This window comes from Pelophylax lessonae (assembly GCF_965119305.1).
Source record: "Pelophylax lessonae genome assembly, chromosome: 5".
NCBI classification, from domain to species: Eukaryota; Metazoa; Chordata; class Amphibia; order Anura; family Ranidae; genus Pelophylax; species Pelophylax lessonae.
In genome coordinates this window covers 104,900,412-104,925,528 of record NC_138772.1, presented here as the reverse complement: position 1 = coordinate 104,925,528, position 25,117 = coordinate 104,900,412, and the positions used below count along the sequence as shown (strand labels likewise).

General features: G+C 41.5%; 1 protein-coding gene across 1 annotated transcript in view; it reads left to right on the top strand.

Annotated features, from left to right (window-relative positions):
- RBM33 (RNA binding motif protein 33) overlaps positions 1-24,633 on the top strand; it is a 347,098-nt gene extending 322,465 nt beyond the window's left edge. The window contains exons 18-19 of the mRNA XM_082258397.1: positions 19,570-19,658; positions 24,045-24,633. Of these exons, the coding sequence (XP_082114523.1) occupies positions 19,570-19,658; positions 24,045-24,093 (138 nt within the window). The 3' untranslated portion in view covers positions 24,094-24,633. The remainder of the gene's footprint in view (positions 1-19,569; positions 19,659-24,044) is intronic.
- Positions 24,634-25,117: the final 484 nt, after the last annotated feature.

The window sequence follows — 25,117 nt, the reverse complement described above, 5'->3', positions numbered from 1 at the left end:
CCACTAAGTCATTTGGTCCAGCTACAAGATCGAGTTTCGCTCTTGTTCCCCTGCAAGGTTTTTTGCCTTATAACCCCCTCCTGATGATGTAAGAATGATGAACGGCATAGGGAGGGAACTGTGCGTGATTTTGTCACTTCCGGTTTAGTGGTTTGGGCCCGTGGAAAGCACTCGGGACCCAGAAGTCCGGCGAAACACTGATCTGCTTGTCTTTTGATGCCCGAATGTAAGTGGATGCTTGTTTTAAAATAAAATATTACATACAGAAGTACACTATGGGCTATCCATTGTATCTTTACATGTGATCTACCCGGTTGAATCCTAGGGGGACCCAGAGACCAGGGTACAGCTTAAAGGAGCAACACCCACATAGGGGAAAGGAGTTGGATACCATTCCACATAAGATCCAGAGGAAAAGCATACGGGGACTCAGGAGTTTACCTGCTGTTAGAAGGCTCAATACCCCTTCATGGGGAAGGAGATGTGGTGAGTGTAACACCATAGGGGGAGATTTGAGCACCGTTGTAGAGCATGGCAAGAGCACAGAAGGCACGAAGCCCCTTGTATAAACCAGCACTGAATACTGCTGTTTGGCATAGTTATGTCATTGGACTGATTTCTAAGTGGGGACTATTTACACTTAGCACTTTATGTAAATTTTATTTTGTGGCACGTTTGTAGAAAAAATGATTGCGCATTATTCATTTTTCTTGATGGTATCACCCTAATTGAATAGGAGCATTCATGAAGGAAAACCATAATTTATAGAAGCTACTTAATATTTATTATTATATTCTACACATCGCACAAATAGGAATATTTATTTCTCAGGTGGAAGGTTGAGCACTGATTACCTCATCACCGCTAATTTTTGCACTAATATTTTTTATACAATTTTGTATTTTATATGTTTTTTAATGAGCGACTGTTTTAATTGTTTGCACACATATTGATGTTCACACATACCCAAGAAAACACACATTTTCCAGTATCAGTTTAATTTCCAACTAAATTTGTAATATCATCCATGTGTGGGGAGAACACACCACGATAGCATGCCCCTATAGAGTAGCGCCATTGCCCTTATACATCCCCTTTTCAACCTGCGCCTGTCCCCAGACAGGTTTCAGGGTCTGTATGGGGCGGTACAAGACCTGTTCCTTCAAGGGGTGATTGTCCCGGAACTTTTTCAAGGTTTTTACTCAAACCTGTTCACAGTTCCCAGGAAGGAAGGCAAGGTGCATCCAATCCTGGACCTGAAGGCGCTAAACTGCTTTGTGAGGGTACAGAGGTTCAGAATGGAGTCCATTCGAACGGTGGTTGCATCCCTGCATCAGGGGGATTTCCTTGCCTATATAAATATCAAGGATGCCTATCTTCACATTCCAATATGTGCCAGTCACCAGCGCTTTCTCCGCTTTTCTGTGGGAGAGGAGCATTATCAGTTTTTGGTGTTATCCTTTGGTCTCGCCTCCGCTCCTCCGGGCTTCACAAAGGGTTGGCTCCGGTGCTAGCCTTGCTACGCCAATGGGGGATCGCAGTACAGGGCTACTTGGACGAATAAAGGAGTCCCTAATATGGTAGCTTCGCTCTCTGGCGCTTTGGCTGGGAAAATCCATTCTCTCCTTGTATTGAACAGTGGTCACCACGAATGCCAGCCTGTCCGGCTGGGGAGGTGTCCTTGGTAAGCATTCTGCTCAGGGGATCTGGACACTGGAAGATTCCAGACTACCAATCAATTTCTTGGAACTCCGAGCGATCAAACTGTGTCTGGATCATTGGACAGATCGTCTTCAGGGATGCCCAGTGCGCATTCAATCAGACAATGCCATGGCCGTAGCTTATGTCAACCGCCAAGGGGGCACAAGAAGTGCCTTGGAGGTAGCCAGCATTCTAAGGTGGGAAGAACGGTTCATTCCAGCCCTCTCCGCCATACACATTCCCAGGGTGGAAAATTGGCAGGCGGATTACCTCAGTCAGCAGGCGTTGAACCAAGGGGACTGGTCCCTTCATCCGTAGGTGTTTCATCAGCTATGTCTCCGGTGGAGCAACCCCCATGTGGATCTGTTGGCGTCTCAGCTCAACAGAAAGGTACAGAGGTTTGTGGCTTGGTCAAGGGATCCTCTTGACAGATGCACTGGTGGCCCCGAGGGGGGGGGGGGGTCAGCATTGTCTGATCTATGCCTTCCCTCCTCCCAAGCTTCTTCCCAGACTCTTACGCAGGATCGAGGCAGACGGGATTCCGGTCATTCTAGTGGCACTGGACTGGCCTCACCAGGCCTGGTACGCTGATCTAGTGTGGCTGGTCGTCGATGTTCCTTGGACGCTTCCTCTCGGAGGATCTGCTGTTCCAAGTACCGACCTTCCGTTCTGCTTTACAGTCACTGGCTTTGACGGCTTGGCTGTTGAATGCCATTTGCTAAAGGATAGAGGTTTGTCGGTGATTCCTACATTAAATGCTAGGAAATCTACCTCTAGAAAGATCATATGTGGAAGAGGTACATTGCGTGGTGCGAGTCTCTTGAGGTTAATTTTCGCTCCTTCTCAGTGGTTCGTAGCTTAACCTTCCTTCAATGGGGGTAGGGGTTAAACAGAACTTGGCCTTGAGTACCATCAAGGGCTAGGCCTCGGCCTTGGCAGTCTTTTTCCAGTGACCTTTGGCCACACGCTCCCTGGTGCGTACCTTCCTTTAGGGTGTCCGAAAGTTTGTTCCTCCAGTGCAGGCTCCGTTGCCGCCTTGGGATCTTAATTTGGTGCTTTCAGGTCTACAGAAGCCTCCCTTAGAAAAAATTTGGGAGATTCCCCTGCTTACGCTGTCCCAGAAGGTGGCCCTTTTGGTGGCTATTTGGGTGCTGGATGTCGTAACTGGCAGCATTATCAGGTTGCTCACCTTATTTGGTGATTCACAAGGATAAGGTGGTGCTTCGCCCCTGTCGGTCATTCCTTCCTAAGGTGGTCTTTGACTTTCATTTGCATGAAGACATTGTGTTTCCTTCTCTGTGTCCCAGGCCTAAACTTCCGAAGGAAATTTACTTGCTTGCCTTGGATGTGGTCCAGGCAATTCAGGTGTACCTGGCAGCTACGGAGTTCTTCAGGAAGTCAGACTTTTGTACTCATGGATGGACCTCTCAAAGAGTTGTCCACTTCTTCTGCGACCATTTCCAGATGGATCCTAGAGACTGTGGTTCATGCCTATTCCATCAAGGCTCAGGTTCCTCTTTCCCTGTTAAGGCACACTCTACTAGGGTGCTTAGTGCCTCCTGGGCTTTCCGTCATCAGGCGTCAGTGACTAGAATAGATTTTTTTTTTTTTTAAACCAGGAACCAATTAGAGATTTTGTATTTAAAAGCTCAAATAACCGTCATCAAATTATCTGCAGTGAGTTCTGTTAAAGTTTGTTGGTCTTCCCCTCCCAACTATTTCAATTAATCATTAGGCTGCAATAGGCATTTGGCACTTAAACCCAGATTTGGCAAAGGATTCATGTTTGGAAATACTGGATTTGTTTCAATTCACCTTGAACTAGAGTAATGGCCAAATTCTTGGATCACGACCAGGATAGTACCCACAAAATTCTGCAGATTGGACAAATAAATCAGTGCTTTTAAAGTGCTAGTGCTTGATGCGTTCTTTAGGTGGGTTCAAAGTGCCATTCGGTGCTTCCCTCCTAAAAACCCTACTCGCCGACAATATGATGTAAAACAGCATATAGTGCTTCCTTCAGCACAAAAAAATGGTTAGGGTTCTCCTATCGTCCCTAGGCTCAGCAGTGCTGTTAAAACCAGCTATAATGCTTCCTACCTTCCAACGGTTTGGGTATCACTCCTTCTCCCTTCGTTACCACACTCTACTTGAAGAGTTCAGTTCTGCTGTTGCAGGTAAAAAGTCCCCACTTTTGGAGAAGGTAACTTCCCCTGCCAACAGGTTTCCAGGCAGGACACTGACATGCACCCTCTCGGCTGTACACAAGTCCACCATCCACAGTCTCCTCTATACTCCACTATCATAAGCATTGAAAAGCTGAAGATAGTTCGTTACTGGGAAGATCCAGTGTAAGACGAATAAGCAGCAGCCTTACAGACACTGTAGTGTGAGTGTCTGTAAGGCTGCTGCTTATTTGTCACAGACTGGATCTTTCCAGTAATGATCTATCTTCAGCTTATCAATGCTTGTGATTGTCTGGTGTGCTGGAAGCAGTACCCTGTGGTTTATTTTAATACTTTTTAAAAAGGATATAAGCACTATTGGCTTTCTTATATCTTTTATTTATGATGCCTGGATACCGCAAGCCGCAATGAGAAAAGCCTACAGGAGGTTGGAGAAGCTGAATGTAGCCAATTGTGGGCTAAAAAGCTGTTCTGGATCACGCTCAATTGCGGTGACCACACTACCCCAGGTGAGATTACTCCTGGTGGGGGGGTAGCACACCGAGGTGGCACATCATTGTTGTGCACGGAGAAGTGATTGCACGGCGGATAAAGCACTGTTTTCTTTTTGTTTTTTGTTTTTGTTTTTTTATCACTTCGGAAGAATCTATATACACTCCCATGGCCTTTTTTTTTATACATGGTGATTGTATTGCACATAGTATAATATATTAGAAATTGTTATATTACACAATATTCTTCTAAATCTATGCACTGTTTGTACTAGTTTCTGACCATATTTGTTTTGATTGAATGTTTTTTTGTTGAGCACCTGTCAGTGCAACTTTTTTGTATATCGATTAAATCAGCACATGAGTGGGATTGTAAACAATGCCAGCAGCTTAGTTCACTTGACTTTATAGATAGTAGCTTGCAGGATTTATATCTTTATTTTATAGGGTACCCTGCTGGGTAAACTTGCTCTGCTGGCATTCCAGGCCAGGTGTAATCAGGTTTCAACCATACAGAAACATCTGATATTAAAACAAAAAAAAACATGTTGCCTTCCAACATCTGCCGCTTTATGCCTTAAGGGCACACATCACCCTTCAGGGGCAGCCTCTATGGAACAGTCCATAAATGTCTGACCTTATCATATGTTGTGCTTGTCAACATGTGGCGCTTTGCCCCTAGGTGACACACCACCACCATTCTTGGTATTCTTTAGGACAAGGAAACAAACCCTTCTATGTCCCAAATATTACACAGGTGCTTCCTTCCCGGTAATGATCTCCCCATCCAGAACAGAGTGAAGCATCGTCCCAACATTTAACAATCAGTTCCCAACAATCAGACAGTATTTTCAAGGTATGCACGCCTCAGCGTGACGACAAATTGCCCCCCCCCCCCAAAATCTGTCACGCTGAGGCGCGCATTGTGAGCATACCGTGGAAATATTGTCTGATTGTCTTATACCCGCACTGTAAGGACTGAATGCTTTTTACAGATTGGTGCACTCTAAGCACCAGGAAAATGTGAGGGTTTTTATATTTAGTGTTTAATAAACCAATTGTTTTAAAAGATAAAGCACTATGTCCAGCTTTCTATCCTTATGATTTGGGCGTATAGAGATAAGTGTAAGAGAAGGAGCATTCTAAATTCAAGATTGCCACCAAAGGAGTGAAACAGTATAAAACCGATCCCCAGAGAGGGACAAAAGCGCATATAGACCAGTGGTTGGTCTTCTCCCCCAGGTGAGGGCACATCGAATGAGGGGATTATCACTAATGTATGTGGATGATTGGCGCACATAGTGGTGAACACTAATTCAGGAAGCAGTCGTTTGGATCACAAGCCTGTTTTTTTATGAAAGATTGAGCTTATGCAAGCAAATTCATACCAAAGGACACTTTATGGACTGATGCATTGTTTGTTTTGTTTATGGTATATATGGTTTGATATGATATGCAGATTTTGAAAATTGCTATGCAAACAGATTTAAAGGGATACTAGCACATTAGCATTTGGGAGCGCGGCACCGCTTTTTAATATAATTTTGCACATTGATACACAGAGCTAGGATCTTAACTCATAACCCTCTCTAATCCTAGGAAGGTAAAGGATGTCATATTACCATAGTGCACATACTTGAAATGTTTGGATATGTTGGATACATTTTTATCACTACTGTGAGAAGCCCCATGAAAATGCTCACTTACTCTTGTTCTTAGAGGTCTCTATGTGCATCCCACTTACTGTTTGTTACAAGATCTGCATTTTACAGCATAGACCACATTATTTATATCAATGTGATGTTCATTATACTGTCTTTTCTTACGTTTTGAAGTGATAGTTTTACACTCAACAAACGCATTCGCAGTAGAGCAGTTACGTCTTGCTCTGATGAACTCCCCCACTGGTATAGAGAGCACATGGTATTTACTGGGTGGCAACTGGAAGCTAAAAGTAAAGTGTTTCCTGCACATTCTTTGCGATAGGTACAAGTGTGGATAGAGCCATAGACATGATCTCCTATCAAAGTCGGGTCTAAAAAGTTAATGATGTCCACTTTACATTCATAACTAAAATCAAGGTTCAGAGGATTGTCATTAACAAAAGATGCCACATCTATGGTAGAGCTGCCACAGACTAAAAGCAGGTCATCTATGTAGTGGCTGTACCACTGTATGGAACCTGCACATGTATTGTCCCTGGAGAAAAGGAAATTCTCCTCCCACTAACCCATGTACAGGTGCGCCAGGGACGGTGAGAATTTAGCACCCATAGATGTACCTCTACATTGCAAATAGTATGTCTGTTCAAAAATAAAATAATTATGTGCGAGAAGAAAATCCACTCCCAAAAACTCCCTCAAGTTCTCACTGTAGTACTGTAATGTGTGAGAGGAAATCTGAGGGCCTGAAGTGCAAGTTTGTGAGGGATGCACAAGTACAGGAATTTAACATTTAAAGTTATCCATCTGTATTGGCTCTTCCATTTGACATCCTGTATATGTGTGAGTACTGTAGGGTTGTCTTTAATATAGCCTGGTAGTCTCAACACCAAAGGTTGAAGGTAGTAATCACTCCATTGACCTAATGCCAACCAGAGACGCAATGCCAACCACTATAGGTCTTCCCTGTATGGGAGAAACATTTTTATGGAGTATGGCAAATGGTGAAAAACGGGCATCACTGGAAAGTCTGCCATAAGGTTTCCTGTTGTTTGTGCACATATATAAATGTTCTTTTGTATTTTACGCGTGTGCTGTGACCAAGGCTCATCGCCGAAAAATGCGTTAGCCACTATTTTGCACGCCAGTGCCCATAATAGATTTTTACCTTGTATTACCACACACTCTATCAACTTCCTAAAATGGTGGCCAAAATCTTGAGCCACTTTTGCATGGATGTTTGTGACTTTGTTGGGTGTTATGAAGCTATGGCCAAGTTTGTTTCTCAAGATACTTTTGCCTTTTGTTTCACTTGACCCTCCCTTCTGGATTGTAAGCTCTAACGAGCAGGGCCCTCTAGTTCCTCCTGTTTTGAACTGTACTGTAACTGGATTGTCTTCCCTCAAATTGTAAAGCGCTGCGCAAACTGTTGGCGCTATATAAATCCTGTATAATAATAATAATAAAAAAAAAAAAAGATACTGATGTTCATCTCCTCAATAACACCCATCCCCGCTCCTATTCTCCCCGGTTACTTCTCAGAGATGAGCATCCTAAATGAACATCATTATGCACACCTCTGGGAGTAGACCACTGGTACAATGACCGCACTTGATTCAGTGTATATTTAGCACATATAGGGTAATGGGTTTATCAATCGCTGTGAGATGTTGAAGTGCCATGTGGTGAAGGCATATTGTACCCTGGTAGCAAGCGTTTGGGAAGAGCTTCAATCTATTTGGAGTTTTTCCCCTTTCGATAACGGGGTATGTTTTTGTGAGTAGTCACTGGCATTACCTGTGCAGGGTTCCAACTGCTCAGGTGAGACATCAACCAGGTGTATCTCCCCTATGTCCAGCTCTGGTGTCCCATATGTAACCGATAACCTCTCTATAGGTCTGCTAAGAATGTGACACCACCCCCAGAAGGAAACTTTCACCCCATTAATGTATCACCTGGCACTTTCCAGTCTGGCCAACAGACACCTTACTATGCCTAAGTGCCTGCCTCCTGGGTACCTGCACTATATTAATTCAGTTATGTGTCACACAATAAAAACATACTTCCCTTCTTTCAATTTCTCCCCAAAAACCCCAAAGTTTATATTTCATGTTTTGAAGGCTTGAATAGGTTATATTCCTTTCCTAACCTCCAACCCATTGCACTTGTATTTATAGTATGTTTGCATTAGTAAATGATAGGAAAGATTCCGGCAAAGTGATACACAAATCTTGTTGACGGGCAAAGCCTTTCAGATGCAGCATAGCACTAAATTGTCCATGAGGAAAACCTTATAAGAAACCTTATATTGCAAGTTTTAATCCGAATCTTTTCGTTTATCCCTTCTCCCCTGAATGTTTGTCAAAACAAATTTGCGATGTGGCATGGCACAGACAAACTGCCAACCAGATGAACATGTTTCATCCATGTTCCAGAGACCTCTCCAATTTCTCGCCCCACCAAGACTCTGAAAATGACAAACGAGCAAAATCATATTCATATCCATAATTTCTATTAGCTTGCTATGTTTTCTTATATAACCTCCCTTGAAATCCAGGAGCTTAGTTTTCCTGGCTTCTGCAACTCTTAAAACAACCATGATTAAATAGATCCCCATTACAAGGGAGAAAAAAGATTAATGTTGCTTTTCAGAAATTCTTATCTTAAACAAAAAAAACCCATGCAGCTGTTAACTTAAAACCTATGCAATAACTCCCCTTCCAGGTGGACAAAACCTAAACATCTGGGATTTCCTTCCACCTGAACGAAAATAAAATAACTCCAATGGCTATGACTTTCTACGAACTTCTGTCTTAACCACTTGTGGACCAGAAGATTTCCCCCCTAATGACCAGGCCATTTTTTGCGATTCAGCACTGCGTTACTTTAACGGACAATTACGTGGTCGTGCGACGATGTTCCCAAATAAAATTTTATGTCCTTTTTTTTTCCCCTCAAATAGAGCTTTCTTTTGGTGGTATTTAATCACCTCTTGGTTTTTTTTTTTTTTTTTGCGCTATAAACAAAAAAAAAAAAAAGACCAACATTTCTACTATATAACATTCCAAAAAAAAAATTAAAAAATCTAATTTTTTCACTATTTTAGGCCAATTTGTATTCTGCTACATATTTTTGGTAAAAAAAATCGCAATAAGTGTATACTGATTGGTTTGCGCAAAAGTTATCGCGTCTACAAGCTAGGGGAAAGATTTGTCATTTTTATTTATTTTTTCACTAGTAATGACGGCGATCAGCGATTTTTAGCGGGACTGCGACATTGCGGCAGGCAGATTGGACACCTAACTGACATTTTTGAAACTTTTGGGGGGACCAGTGGCATTACTACAGTAATCAGTGCTAAAAATATGCACTGTTACTGTACTAATAACACTGGCAGGGAAGGGGGTTAACACCAGGGGTGACCAAAGGGTTAAATGTGTCCCTAGGGGGTGCTTTCTAACTGTGTGAGGGATGGGCTTGCTGAATGAACACAGGGACCTGTGTTCCTAAATAGGAGCACAGAACCCCTGTGTTTATTACTGACAGAACAGCAGTCTGCCTTGTCTACAACGGCAGACCGCCGTTCTGTCTCCACGGGCAGCGATCGTAGGTGCCTGGCAGCAATTGCGGCCACCAGACCCGCTGAGTGGCTTCCCCCACTAATGGTCCCGCGTAACGAAGTACAGTTACGTCGTTTTGCGGGACAGAGCCGACTTCCCGCAGTATATGTACTGCTGGTGGTTGCCAAGTGGTTAATATTAGCCACCAAACTATAACTGGCAATATGACCCCACTTTTAACAGGCAAAACACTTGAGAGCTGGTCTCTCTGCATAGGCCCATCTCTGAGCAAATGGCGATGGAGACTAACATTGCTGCATAACATTTCTATAAATGGAATCAACTGAGTAGTCACTGGCAACGGACTCAACAGAAGTCTCCAAAAGTTCAGTCTCCTTTTTCCATTTCAACATCAATGGCAGCAACAAGAGCATTAGGCTTCCTTGACTGCTGTTCTAGAGCCTCTATCTGAGCTCAACACTGAGACTGCTCAACCTATGCATGTTTGGAGGATAACTCAGTTATAGCAGCTTGGGACTCCTGTAACTCTCCCCTAGGCAGTATTATACTACGCTCATTCTCAGCCTCTTTTGTTTTTAAGAGACAATACAATTTTCTCTTAGCTTACACGTTTCTTCCAATTCATCCATTTTCTGTTCCAATACACACTTCTCAGTCACCAATTGCTCAATCTTATCACAAACATGTGAATCTGCTTTCACAGCAATCGCTAATATATTTTTACTTACATTTTCTATCTGATCTATTAGTTGCGTTCTCTCAATATACCACTGCATTTCTTTTTGTGCTGCAATCTCCTTCATTTTCAACACCATGCATACCACATTCGCCATTCTCGCTTTCTTGCCTTTCTTAGATGATGGTTTATTCTTTATATTATCATTTTGTACATCACATTGCTTTAATAAAATCACTAAATTGGTGAGTCAAAGCGTTCTCTGTAGAAGTGTTAAACCTAGCAGAGGCACATTTCTTAAGGAAAATTCCAATGACCTCCATTGATATGTTAATTACGTTAACACTGAAGCTTCCTTAACCACTTGCCTACAGTGCACTTTCACCCCCTTCCTATCCTGGCCAATTTTCAGCTTTCAGCGCTCTCACACTTTGAATGACAATTGCGCGGTCATGCTACACTGTACCCATATGACATTTTTATAATTTTTTTCACAAAAATAGAGCTTTCTTTTGGGGGTATTTAATCACACCTGGGTTTTTTATTTCTTACAAAGAAAAAAGACAGAAAATTTTGAAAAAAAAAAAAGGTTTTCTTATTTTCTGTGAGTACATTTTGAAAATAAATACATTTTTCTCCTTCACTGATGTGCGCCGATGAGGCGGCACTGATGGGCACTGATGAGGTGGCACTTACGGGCACTGATGAGGTGGCACTAATATACCGCACAGATGAGCACTGATAGGCGGCACTGAGAGGTGGCACTGCTGGGCACTGAGAGGTGACACTGATGGGTGTCACTGATGGACACTGACGGGTGGCACTGATGAGCACTGACGGGCGGCATTGATGGGCAGCACCATCAGTGCCCACACTCAGTGCCCATAGTCCTGCCAGTCAGTGCCTAGATGAGCAGGCACTGATGGGCACTGACTGGCAGCACTATGGGCACTGATTGTGGGCACTGATGGCGGGCACTGTGGGCACTGATGGTGGGCAGTTATGGCATTTTATTTCCCTCTTGTGTAATCAGGGCACTGGTGATCAGTGCCCTGATTACATTTCTCTGTGTCCCCTATGAGGAGGAGCCGCTGATCGTCACTGTCAGTGTGTGAGCCGAGGAGAGCCGAATAACGGCACTTCCTCATTTACATATGACCGGCTGTGATTGGACACAGCCGATCACATGGGTAAAGAGTCATGTCATTGACTCTTTACCGAGATCGGGATCGCGCCGTGTCCTAGCAACACGGCGCGGTCACGATCGCTGTTCCGCTCGCCCCCGGGGACGCGCGAGAGAGGCTGTTCTGGTGCGCCATCATATGACTGCGTCCCAGGATAATAGGTACACCGCTCTGCTGTCATTTGACGGCGGGCGGGTAGCAAGTGGTTAACCTGTCTATACAGCAGCAGCTGTTAACACAATGAACACACACCTGTTCAAAATCGAATATGGCATTTGTAGTTCCACATGGAGAAGCACACTATCAAATCAGTGCCCTGCTCTCTCCTTATCACCACTGACTGTAGCCCTCTTATCTCAGATCTTAGGCCACATGGAACTTCTCTTGGAGCAGAAAGCTGCCTCCCTTTCACGTGGTAAAAAAATATAAAATATAATCTATATTTCTCCCGCTTTTTCCTCAAAGATGTATGGTTTATCCTTTAAATCTGCAGGATGCATCAGTTAACCAAGGGTGATCAGCCCTTCACTTGCCGGCACACACCTGAACAGCTAAACAGGCCTAAAAAAATTTTTGCATTAACTACAATAAACTTGTTAACACATACACAAATACCAGCCATAGATATGAACACTATACTCACCAGATATGTGCGTCTGCTCACTGATGGAGTATTTCACAGAACTTTCAGGACCACTCAAGCAGGGCTTCAGAATTCACGAACCAGGGCGAATCTTGTCCACAGTAGAAGGATGTTTTCAGTTCTTGGTCTCTTGTAGAGGACTTATTCGCTTTTAGGAACTCAAGACAAAAATACATTAGGGTTTGTGTTCTGTGCAGAAATTATTTCCACAATCCAGCTTCTGGGGTGCCAAATGTAATAAATCTGGGGTGGTTTTGGATCTCCCCTATTTATTATAAATATGTATTATCTGGTCTATTCCTATAGATACCTACTCTATTAAAACTCTGAAAATTTTAATGGTGAGGATATAATAATGCTATAGCTGTAAAATAAACACACTGCCTAAATAAGCAGGGATCTAATTTATTATAAAGTATCAATCTTAACATACAACACTAAAAGAATATTACAGAGCAGCATATAGCAGGGGTGATACAATACCGTAAGTCTTTTTTTCAGGTTCTGTATGTGGCTGGGCTCCAGGACAAAGAGCAAAGAGGAATAACTGTAGCCGGCCCATACTTTTAAAGCTCACTTAGACCCCCCCCCCCCCCCACAAACACCCACTGCCCGCATGTCAAACGAAAATCAATAAGAGGCCATCCTTCCTAATTAACAGGAAATATCCCATCTTTCCAGGAAGTATGTTGTAGTGTCCATGAATCACTGTTTTTGTCCCTGGTCATCTTTCAGTAACAGCCGGCCTTTGATGTTGGTGTAAATTTTTGTTTATTAAAAATCTTACAAACATAATTAAAAACATTTTTACATATATACAAAATACATAAAAATATATATAAACAAAAATAGCTTACATCAGCATAGAAACAAAAAATTGCTTTTTTGCCAAAAAAAAGAAAACTAAATATACCAACCAAGACACATTTTTATATTTTTATGGTCATGATTAAACTCAACAAAGCCCTAACCTCCAGCTAAACACCCCCTCAGGCTTAGAAATGATTGCACATTTATCCCATGCATGCAGCCTTTTTTCAAAAATCTTATAAAAAAAATCTAGGGGATTTGAAAGAACAGAAAGAGAAGCCGCACACACAGAGACTGACAGACCGCAGCTATGGGGACCTGACTTTCCTCCACACCTTTGTCCAAGCTCCTGGCCGCCACCTGTCCTAAAAACCTTGAATCTTCCCAACCTCACCCAGAATGTTGTGCACCACCACCTCGACAGGAAGGACTTTTTTCTGAGTGGAAACCTGACCCCATACATTCCATGTGAAGTAAGACTACTAAGCTAACTAGAAAAAGTGTCTCAAAATCCTGATGCGTCACAAACGACCCAATACAACCACTCCACATAACTCAAGCGGGAAAGGAAAGGGATACCCAGAGCCCCACCCACCCGCTTATAGACTTCTATATTGAAGGGGCACTGAAGCAAGAAATGGTCCATTGTCTCCTCCACACCGCCACACTCCACTTTTGGACAGCCACAGTTCTCCGCAGAGCGTTGCCTTAAGTTGCCCTTCACATAGTCTGCCATGAAACGAGAGTAAGGCCACATCACGAGACTTCACAGGGATTATCTCCAGATTGACCCTTCCTCATAACGGGGCCTGGGCAAACCCTTAAGGCCAGTGTCTCACTAAAGGCAGATGTTTGATGTTGGTGTAACCTCCCCAGGAGGTCTTATCTGATGCTCCTCTACCCCATACCTCACAACAGGAGGCCTATGTGAGAACATCCTGTTAGGGTATGAATTCCCATTCATGACTCCTCGCAATACCTTAAGCCCCGTACACACAGGCAGAATGTTGGGAGACATTGGCCGGTTCAAAAAAAAAGTCTAGCATTCTGCCCATGTGTCTATCGGATGTGCATGCTGGAAAACCAGCAACCGACCAACTGCCGATCAGCGCTCTCAGCGAATGGCGGAGAGCACTGATCTGAGTGTTCTGGTGGGGGGGGGGGGGGACGCAAAAAAAAAAGATTGTACCCAACTTAATTCAGTTAAGGAATTAATACAATCGGTGCCTCCCTCATCGAAGGTGGAAGGAACTCATTTTTAGTATCAAATTGTAAATGGTAGGCATGGAATAAGCTTGTGTTTGTATTGCATACACCACTTTATATGATAACCATCTAGATCTGGTGGTGTTTGTTGTTAAAGGTTAAGGTTGTATCCTATTTCTTTGGGTTATAAGTAGTCTAGAAATACCCTCTGCTCGGGAGATAGGGGACATAACTTAAGGGAGCCAAGGTAATGCACAAGATCAATAGGCTTACACTGGACATGTGTATTATATTTATATATAAATATATATGAGTGGTAGGGTGCTTAGAGGAAAATAATTATAATGAAATATACTGTACAGGCAGCTGCAATGTTCTTAATAAAGTTACTCCCTGAACCTAAGAAATATAAGTAGTAACAGTGTTGCAGGAATAGAAACAGTGCTTGTCTTAAATGCAAAGATGTGGGGAAAATACTGTAGTGTAGATGCAGAGATAAATAATGTTGCAAAGTGTTCCCTATTCAGTTGTATCTGGTAAACTGCACTCAGTCATGCTTGCTACGAAGATATGAATGCAGTAGCTGCAAGAATGTTCTTCTGTGGGATTACAATTCCTGGTATTGCCCAAAGCAATTACAAGGATTCAGCTGTCCTATATCCTGGTAAAGTGTACATATATTTTTCCTCCAGGTGAAGTCTAGTAATGAATCCTTATATGGACTGCCCATCAGACAATATTTTTTCTTGAAAATCTTGTATTCGTTACCAATTTTTTATATCTGAATAAAGGTGCTATAAAATACACATTCCTATAAAAGTTCTTTACACAAGATTTAGCGATTTTATCAAACAGATTAGGTGAAACTCCATCTGCTGCACATCTCCATCACATAGTGCTAAAGGGGTTAACATTGGAATTCATCAGTGTGCAGGAGCTGGTCCTAAGCATCTTGAGGAAAGGAGCTGCTGAGTCCTGAAACTGATCAATGTAGAAGAAAGGCAATAGCTGCCAACATGCATGCGCCTGGTCTTTCTGCAGACATTCTTTGCTGAACTGCTAGCCACAGTGAGGCAAGTGTTCTTGTGGGCTGTATCCCCACTCCAGAGTTACACCCTACCAGCATATAGGATCTTGGTGACTCCACTGAACAATACAGGAAACTTAAATGTTTTGGAACTACATTTCCCATGATGCTCATGCACTCTGCGGTATAGTTGAGCATCCTGGTAAATGTAGTTCCAAAACATCTGGGCTGCCAAGGTTCGCCATCACTGCTATAGGGGAACATTCCTACAAGTACTACATTCATATTTTCTGTGCAAACACAGTTGATTGTGTCAGGGAGTCCAGTGAAACAGATTGTTACTTGATTGCTTCTCTCTACTTTGCCAGTTCTCTATCCTGAACAAACCCTTGTGCAAGTTCTTGGTTACTTTATGCTTATGAAAAAATATTTTAGCGGAAAAGCACTTGCAAAAATAGGATTTTTGCAATAACTGTAAAATTCATTTATTTGGAATCCATTGAGGGACACCGGTCTCACCCCTGCAAGAAAGCTTTCGGTGCTGATTTGCTTCAAAGTTGAGGCAAACTGTTAGTAGGAGGGGGTTATATCCTGGGCTGACCTACAATTTTTTTGTTTGCCAATGTCCAGTCCTACAGATAGCAGTAAAACCTCAAAGGTTAACGCTTCCTCAATGGACTCCAAGAAAAGGATATTTTTGCATGGGCTTTTCATCTAAAATATTTATTCGAATGCATAAAGTAACCCAGAGCTTGCACTAGGGCTTGTTCAGGATAGATCACTATCAACAAAGTAGAGCGTAGCAATCAAGTAAAAATCTATTTAATTGAATATTTCTTTCCTTATAGGACACAGGCAGCATGTTATTCGACCCTGGGTTTTGGTCTGGTAGCCTCAGGTATTTGGACACTGGCAACATTTTTGAGAACACCTCCCCTATAACCCCATCCTTCTCTGAGTCCTCAGTTTTTTTTGTGAACGTCATAAGATTATGGACTTTCTTTAATCAACTCTTTACTGTCTTCTAATACAATAAAAGCAGTGTATCTGGATCAATGCAACCTCAGTAAAACCTTGGGAGCCGTACCCTGACCGCACATCATGGGGATAGCCTATAATCTTTCTTTGGGCACTGGATCCTGCATGGGCACTCACCTCAGGACTTCATACTAAGTACTTAGTACCAGGCCTGTAGTTAGCCGCAGGGTGCTATACAAGTCCAGGGCCATGGTCTATCCCTATAGAGCTCAGACCGTGGAAAGCCTTTTGTGGTTATGCCCACTGTTGAGGCAATGCCTAGGCCCTATATGGGGACCAGCAACATGGACACGTAAGACAGGGTCATCCTGTTTCTCTGACTATTACTGTAGTCTCACGGAAAGTATGAGACATTCCATGTATTCTGATTAGAATGTGTTTTTAGATGTTAAAAATCTTAACCTGTGAAATATATTCACTTATACAGTATAAACTTTCTAAATTTGGCACCAAAATGTAACCACTCAGAGCTAAGTCTCCGGTAGGTGATCAGGTGTTACACCACAGGTTGCACTCTTTTGACCGCCAGTTCTGTCTAGAGTCCTTTGTAAGGTACTCCAGCGCTTCATCCTGCCCTTTTGCCATGAGGACTACAGGATGGTCAACACCCAGGTTGCTGTGGTGTTTTTGAAAATCCTAAACCCATTTCTGTACCCTACTCCGCGAGTACCCCAAAAGGGAATAGCCTCACGTGAGGGAACCACCGTAAAAGCTCAAGTGAACATTTACTCTGCCGAAAACTTGAAAAAACACACAAGCCACTCAGACTGATGCTTGCCTTGCCCCAGAGCAGGACCTTGTTTTAACACCAATTCTAGCTCGTTCTCAGATACACATGTGGCTTACCTGACTAAGGCAGATTTCTCTGCTACTATCAGAATTTCTCTGACCACTAACATTTTTAATACAGCCATCACTGATCATGGCTCGAAACTTCCAGGGTTTTGCTCAACCCCCACCATCTCTAGGTCTGATCCCGATATTCCTGCTCTTGAAAAGGTAGACAGGGGGGGGGGTAGAAGAGGGACCCACAAGTGGTGTGGGAGGAGACTACATAATATTTCTCACCCCTAGGCTCCTTAACGTGATGTTATGGCTTTGCGCAATATACTTACCAATGTTGATATGCTAACTTCTGCTGTGCACAAAAGTTTTGGCATTGTTGCACTTGATTCTTCTTCATCTCACACTCCCCTTTGGGTACCAAGTGACCTGCTAAATCTAAAAAGACATCCTCCATTCATGAACAAATAGAATGGGCAATCTACAATCATTGGATCAAACCAAAAAAGGTTGAGAACCATTTTTACATTGGAAAAAAGTTTGCAAAAAGTGGTCTGTTCTGGTAGTTCACCGTTTAACATCTTACTGTACCTATAGAAGATGTTCCTTCACTGAAAGATTTTGCTCAAAGAAAGTTTAAGGCAGTCTTAAATGGTAACTCCACTTTTGTGGGAAAAACTATAGCACATATTTACAAATGCTACAGAAGCCATATCGTAATTTATTTTTATTAAAATTACCTTTCCTTTTCAATTTGCTGCTGCTCTTATTTTCTCTGCAATGCATTATGGCAACCTTAAGGCATTTTGAAACACAGTTTGTGTACAGAACACCCCCAGAAATGTAATTTCCTTCTTGTGTGACAAACTTTAAGATAGAAGTCAGGTTTTAGGCACCCTCTGCAACAAAAAATTTCATTTTTGGTGAGATACTCCTTAATGGTTAACACCCTCTTAAGGGATGCCTCACACTATGCCCTTTGAAGGAGGGTGTCTCTTTGCTGAGGCACTTAAAAAACTCATTACGTAAGTCACAACAAGATCCTTCTTCCACTGTGGAATGTTCCAAAATCTCCTTCCTCAGGGGCTTCTACTGCCTCAAAACACAGAGCACCTCAACACTCTCCCCAGGCTTCAACTGCTATTTAGCTTTCAGCCTTGTCCACTATTTTTCAAAAATGACTGGTTTTGCTATTCCTTGTAAAGACCTTTATTCAAGGTGTTAGATCTCACCACCCTTACAGCACTTTGTGCATCTTTGGGACCTCATTATGGTTCTCTGCCTTGTAGAAACCACCCTTTTAAAGGATCAGGGAGCTCCCTTTGGATAATCTCTCCCGCATGTTCACTTTTTTGGTGGCTATCACATCTGTCAGATGTCTGAGTTAGCTTGGAAGGGACCAATCCTCATTCTTCACAAGGACAAAGTTGTCTGTGTACCTAAGACCCTCCTTTATTTCTAAGGTAGGCTTCGTGTCCAGCTTAATGAAGACCTAGGTCCCCTTCACAATGCTCCAGTTGAAAAATGCAGTAAAAACTCCTGATTTCAATTATGCATGTGTGAAACTTGAACTTGGACATGGAAAAAAACAAAAACTAACAGCAGGTTGATGTGTTTTTGGTGCGTTTTTATTTATATTTTTTTTTTATAGAAAACTATGGAAGATGCATTTTGATATACACTGTTAAAAAACACACCAAAGATACAGCATGCAAGATTTTTTAAAATGCCCCGCACCCACAGCACACTGATGTAAAGATTTTCATAGGAATTAAAGGAATAAATTTTTCATGCATTTTTCTACACTTTTTTTTTTCATCTCAAAAATGGATCAGTGTGAAATGGCCTGTAGTCCTTTCTGTGCTGTGCTCTACGCCAAAGTCCTCAAAAGTTTTGCCAGTGTCCAATTGCTTTTTTTTTTTTTCAAATAGACATTAAAAGGGAATTCCAGGTAAATGACTGAGCATCCTGAAGCACATACTGTATATGGAAACAGTGTTACTTTACAAAGGTTTTGTGATTTTGTTAAATTGCTTAGCCCTGAGAGCACATCCAGATTTTTGTCCCGCACCACAGCAACAGCAAAAGTATGCATGACCATGGATCAAAACTCACCAACAGCTTGCTGAGTGAACAGTGAAGGAAAAGCAGCACACCAATAGGGTTATCCCTCTGTAGCAGAGCCTAATTGGTTCTTTTTCTCACATTCTAAGTGTTGCTGCATAGGGAATTAGATAATGCAGATATCAAGAAAATTTAGGTAATTACCGTGGTTGCATTTAATAACGTTTATATTACTACATTCATTGGTACTTTCATCTCTGCCTAATGTTCATTTTTTAAAAAGCTGTTGGCTCAGTCCTTAAAGTGGAGTTCCATGCAAAAGTGTAAGCTCTGCTTATCTGTCTCCCCCCCCCCCCCCCTCTCCTGTGTCACATTTGGCACATTCCTGTGCCTTTTGGGGGGAGCTGGTACTTGTTTTTGACAGGTACCCATCCTTCTGACAGACCTCGGATGTAGAATTGTTTTTTCTTTTTTTCTATTTGTCCACATTTTAAAATTCTAGCCTATTGTCTTTGCAGGATCTTGAGATGTTCCCTCTTCAGAGAAAAGCCGTAGCAACTTTTGAGAGTCCGCACCATGCTTTGCAGTTCCAGCAGAAGTACCACAGGTAGGTGGTGGTTGGTGGAGGGTTGAAGGTTGTTAAATATCTATTGAAGCACTGTAGCTGATTAAAAACAATATTTTGCAGTTTCCCTGAAAACAATACATTACCTAAAAAAAAAAAAATGAACATTGGCGTAAATGCTTACTTTGCGAACCAGTTATGATTAGGCTTATGCAAAGTTAAAGTGATTGTAAAAGTTCTTTTAAAAAAAACTTAAAAAAATAACAAACATGTTACACTTACCTGCTCTGTGCAGTGGTTTTGCACAGAGCAGCCCTGGTCCTCTTCCTGTGGTCCCCCCTCTGGTGCTATGTGCTGCTCCTGTTCTCTGTGTGCCAACATAGGAAGCCGCTTCCCATAGTGGCACACGTGCAGGTTCATTCCCGGGCTATGCTGTGTGTCTCTGGACACACACAGTGTAGCTCGGTCCCGCCCCCGTTCCCTCGTCACCGGATTTGCTTGACAGGTTTGGGGTGGGGCTGCACATAAAAAGGTTTTTTACCTTAATGTAGAAGATGCATTAAGGTAAAAAAAAAAAAACCTGAAGCCTTTACTACTACTTTAGTGTTATTTCAAAAGAAACTTTCATCAAAATAATACTGCGTGATCCATAAAGGTTCTTGTTTAGGTACTTCCATTTATACTGCTACAACACTTTGATCCTTTGTCCCAGTTGGGCTACCTCATCATTATTCTGTCACATACGCCTCCAGTGGAGACTAAAGTTGGCTATTTCAACACACATGGCATGGTCCACTGTTGTTACCATCAGCAAACCCACCCTGAGATTATACCATACAATGAATACTAGTTGCATATATATATATATATATATATATATATATATATATATATATATATATATATATATATATATATATATATATATATATATATATAAATATAAATAGGAAGTGGCTTCAGTAGGTTCACAGCACTGAAATGCTACAAAGGATTGGAAAAAGGCAAAAATGGGTATTAACCCATTTAATGGGTTTTTAAGATAAACTTAATGTTGCACAGTTAGGGTTTAAATCTATTTTAAGTTATGGTGCTGCAAGCTTTATATTTAAATCCTTGTTACATTATAGAACAAACAAACTACAGAAGATTAAACTTATATTAAGTATACTTATCCTATCAATGCTTTTATTGTATTTTGTGTTTCCCAGTAACTGTCCTTTACGAGAGGTGTAAGCAACAACAGGGCCATGTAGTTAATAGGATGACAAATGACAAAAGTCTGGTGCGCTAAAGGTGAATTACCATAAAACAAAGTGATAATAAAAAACATATACCTATATATATATATATATATATATATATATATATATATATATATATATAATATACATTTAGACTACAACAAAAGGTGTATATCTTAGTGGGAAATATATATTATCCCAATTGTGTGATACAAATAGTCCCAAACATCCAACTCAAAACCCGAATGTGAGTAGTACAATTAGTCCCAAAAGATTCAACTCAGTATCAAATTGTGCTGGATGTGGTAAACGTGAAGAATGATGAAGTGAACTGGTGCTGAAAAAAGCAAAACGAGATCCAACGTAGGGTGTTACAGTTTCCCACCACCTCACAGGTTTGCTTCTTACCAGCAAATGCAGTATAAAGGGTATATAAAAAAGGCAGAAATCAATAAAGGGAGAACCTCTTGTGACAGACCTATTAGGAGTGATCAGTTCCCACACCGTTATGCAAAGGGGCTTCTTACCAGATCCCAAATGTTTAAGGTTTTGAGGTATATTCTTTCCGTCTCTCGTAAACCTTTAGGTTGTATGAGAAGAAAGTCTCCTGGCACATGCACTTGATTCAATGTCCAATTATTCACATCACTTCTTCAGTCCTGAGAACATCAGCAGCAGCAGGATCGTCTTATTTTCTCTTTCCTGATCCTGCTGCTGCTGATGTTCTCAGGAAAGGGGCTTAAAAGCTCTCAACCTTCCTCTCTAAAGAAGTGCATCTTGGTATACAATCTCAGCGTGCCTTGGTGCATTAACTGTCATATACATGCATGGGAATTACGTCACCCGAGGAAGGCCAATCAAGATAACTGAAGGCGCCAAACTCAGTCAAAGTCCATGTAAAGATGTCAGTGTCAACCAGAGAGCTTCTGGGAAGGAAAGTGCTACGGCTTTAGTTCCTCTTTAATAGGGATGCAAATTTGATAGGTAAACCTGCATAAATTACGGTATGTTCTTATTCTTTAAAAGGCCAAATCTTGACTGGTTCGTAAGAAAAAAATTAAAACCATTTATTTATATATATATAAACATTTACAGATATACAGGTGCATCTCAAAATTTGAAAATCATCAAAAAGTTAATTTATTTCAGTAATTCAATTCAAAAAGTGAAACTCCTATATTACATAGTTTCATTACACACAGAGTGACATTTTTCAAGCATTTCTTTATTTTAATTTTGATGATTATGGCTTACAGCTACTGAAAACCCAAAATTCAGTATCTCAGAAAATTTGTATTGTGAAAAAGTGCAATATTGGAGACTCATGGTGTCACTAATTAACTCAAAACACCTGTAAAGGTTTCCTGAGCCTTTAAATGGTCTTTCAGTCTAGTTCAGTTAAGTAGTAGTGGTCCAGAAGACAGTCCTCTACACCCTCCACATGGAAGGTAAGTCACAAAAGGTCATTGCTAAAGAAGTTGGCTGTTCAGTGTGCTGTATCCAAGCATATTAATAGAAAGTTGAGTGGAAGGAAAAGGTGTGGTAGAAAAAGGTACACCAGCAACGGGGATAATCGCAGCCTTGAGAGGATTGTGAAGCAAAGACTATTCAAGAATGTGGGGGAGATGCACATGGAGTGGACTACGGCTGGTGTCAGGGCTTCAGGAGCCCCCACACACGTTTCCAGAACATGGACTACAACTGTCGCATTCCTTGTGTCAAGCCACTACTGAACAAGAGACATCGTCAGAAGCGTTTTACCTGGGCTAAGGAGAAAAAGGACTGGACTTTTGCTCAGTGGTCCAAAGTCCTCTTTTGGGTAAAAGTCAATTTTGCATTTTATTTTGAATCAAAGTCCCTGAGTCTGGAGGAAGAGTGGTGAGGCGCATAATCGAAGTTGCATGAGGTCCAGTGTGAAGTTTCGACAGTCAGTGATGATATGGGGAGCTATGTCATCTGCTGGTGTTGGTCCGCTGTGTTTTATCAAATCATGTCAGCCCTTTACCAGGAAATTCTAGCGCACTTCATGCTTGATTGGACAGCAAACTGGCCTGACCTAAACCTCATAGAGAATCTGTGGGGTATTGTCAAGGCGAAGATTGGACACACCAGACCCAACAATGCAGACAATCTGAAGGCCGCTACCTGGGCCTCCATGCCACTGATGCAGTAATTTATGCAGAAGGAGCCCCGGCCAAGTATTGCATGCATACTATACTGTAATTGGACGTACTTTTCAGTAAGTCAACATTTTCATTTTTAAAAAAACAGTTTTTTGTTGGTCTTATGTAACAATCTAATTTTCTGAAATACCGAATTTTGTGTTTTCACTAGCTGTAAGCCATAATCCTCAAAATGAAAAAAAGAGTTGCTTGAAATATATCACTCTGTGTGGAAGGAATCTATATAATATAGGAGTTTCACTTTTTGAATTGAATTACTGAAATAAATTAACTTTTTGGTGATCTTTTAATTTTTGGGCATGCACCTGTAGATTATGTCGTCCAATGTAGAACAAAAGTACAAAATCATGGTCACAAAGGCATTTGAACCTCGTAACAAATACATTTTTTTTGTCTATTATTCACTGTCTGCATTAGAAGCCCTATTTTTATCAAGATGCTAATGAATAAACATCACAGCCAGGCAGGGCTCAGCAAGTTAAAAGTATCTTTTATTTTATTTTTTTTTTTTAAATAACATGTCTGTACTTACCTTCTCTGTGCAATGGAATTGCATAGAGCAACCCGCAAACCACCTCCTCTTTGACACAGACAGCAGGACTTGGTCCTGCTCCCTCATCACTAGCTTTGATTGACCGCACTGAGATCCAATGGCTCCCAGTGCCCCAGCAAAGCCAGCGAGACCTGGAAGTGAGGGGAAAGAAAAGTTGCAGACGTGCACTGCGCTGAATTCAATGAGGGCTCAAAAAGTAAAAAGGTGGGGGGGGGGGGGAAGGAATGAGGGCGAATGCCGATGCCTAAACCTTTTTTGCCTTAATGCAAGGAGAGCATTACGTAAAAAAAAAAAAAAAAAAAATGTAGGCTTTGGAAACAATTTTGAGTTGCGGCTTGTGTAAACACTGTAAAACTATTTCTGTGACCTGCTTTGCTATGTAATTGAACTGATTTATGGATTATTCCAGAACGTTATACCCTAACAATGTGTTCTTACAATATTTTAGGCACATGATAGACTTGTCACACATCAATGTATCACTAATGGCAGAATGATATCAGCCGCATTCACAGAACATAACCGGATACTTTGCTGTGAAAGACGCTTAGTGGACTCCGCAGTGTCTCACTGTGTACTTTGGATATCTTGATTCAGGACATCATCTGAACAGGAGAACAGGACAGACCTTGTTTCTATACTATTCTGTGTTCTTTCTGAACTGTGATCCTTGCATGTAGGTCTGTGTGAAAAGGAACATTTCAGACATGGATGAAAAAAAGACTTTGTTTGGAAAAAGGGGAGAACGCAGTCTTTATTTGTAGAATAGAGATACATGATAATGGTTGCTCTTATCTTCATTGCATGGTATCCACATTTTTGTTCATTTCACTTCATCTGGTATGTCACACTTTGATACATGCTTTGGCCCCCGGTGTATTTAGAAATTTGTAAATTTTACCACTAAAGTGTATCAGTGCAATATTTTGGCTAAACATTCAGCTACTTCTGACCTAAATTCCTCCCCAGTGTAAATGGAGCCATATCACTATAATTCCACAGGTCCACCTGTAGGTGAAATCTGGCATTCCAGTCCATTCTTTAGATATGATACCCTGTAATTATGGTTCTGTATCAGCCTGCTGAACAAATACAAACATCAGTAAAGTATCAGTGCTCAACAGGAAGTTGCAGGATTTGGTGGGACTTTTCCATGTTATTTATCTGAAACGCCTATCAATTAATTTTTTTGCAGTTAAAGCATTCTTATAAATACACTAACAGACATCCTAGTGTCTTTCCAAACATTCCTTTTGGATTCAGTTGTTTGGTTAGCATTTATAGTGATTACTTGCAGAGGACAGGTTATTTTTTATTTTTTTTTACATAATGAGAATTGTGTGATAAACCTTAGCAACCAGAGATCAGCTTTCTGCAGCTGAATGTAGTGTAACAGTTTGATTAGTTGTTCTGGATTACTGCACATGGCTCTTAACATTTAATAAAGCAACATTGGATAGAATATAAGCTAGAAATTCGTTTCTCCTGAGCATACTGATTTTAATGCTTTTAGGGCATTCT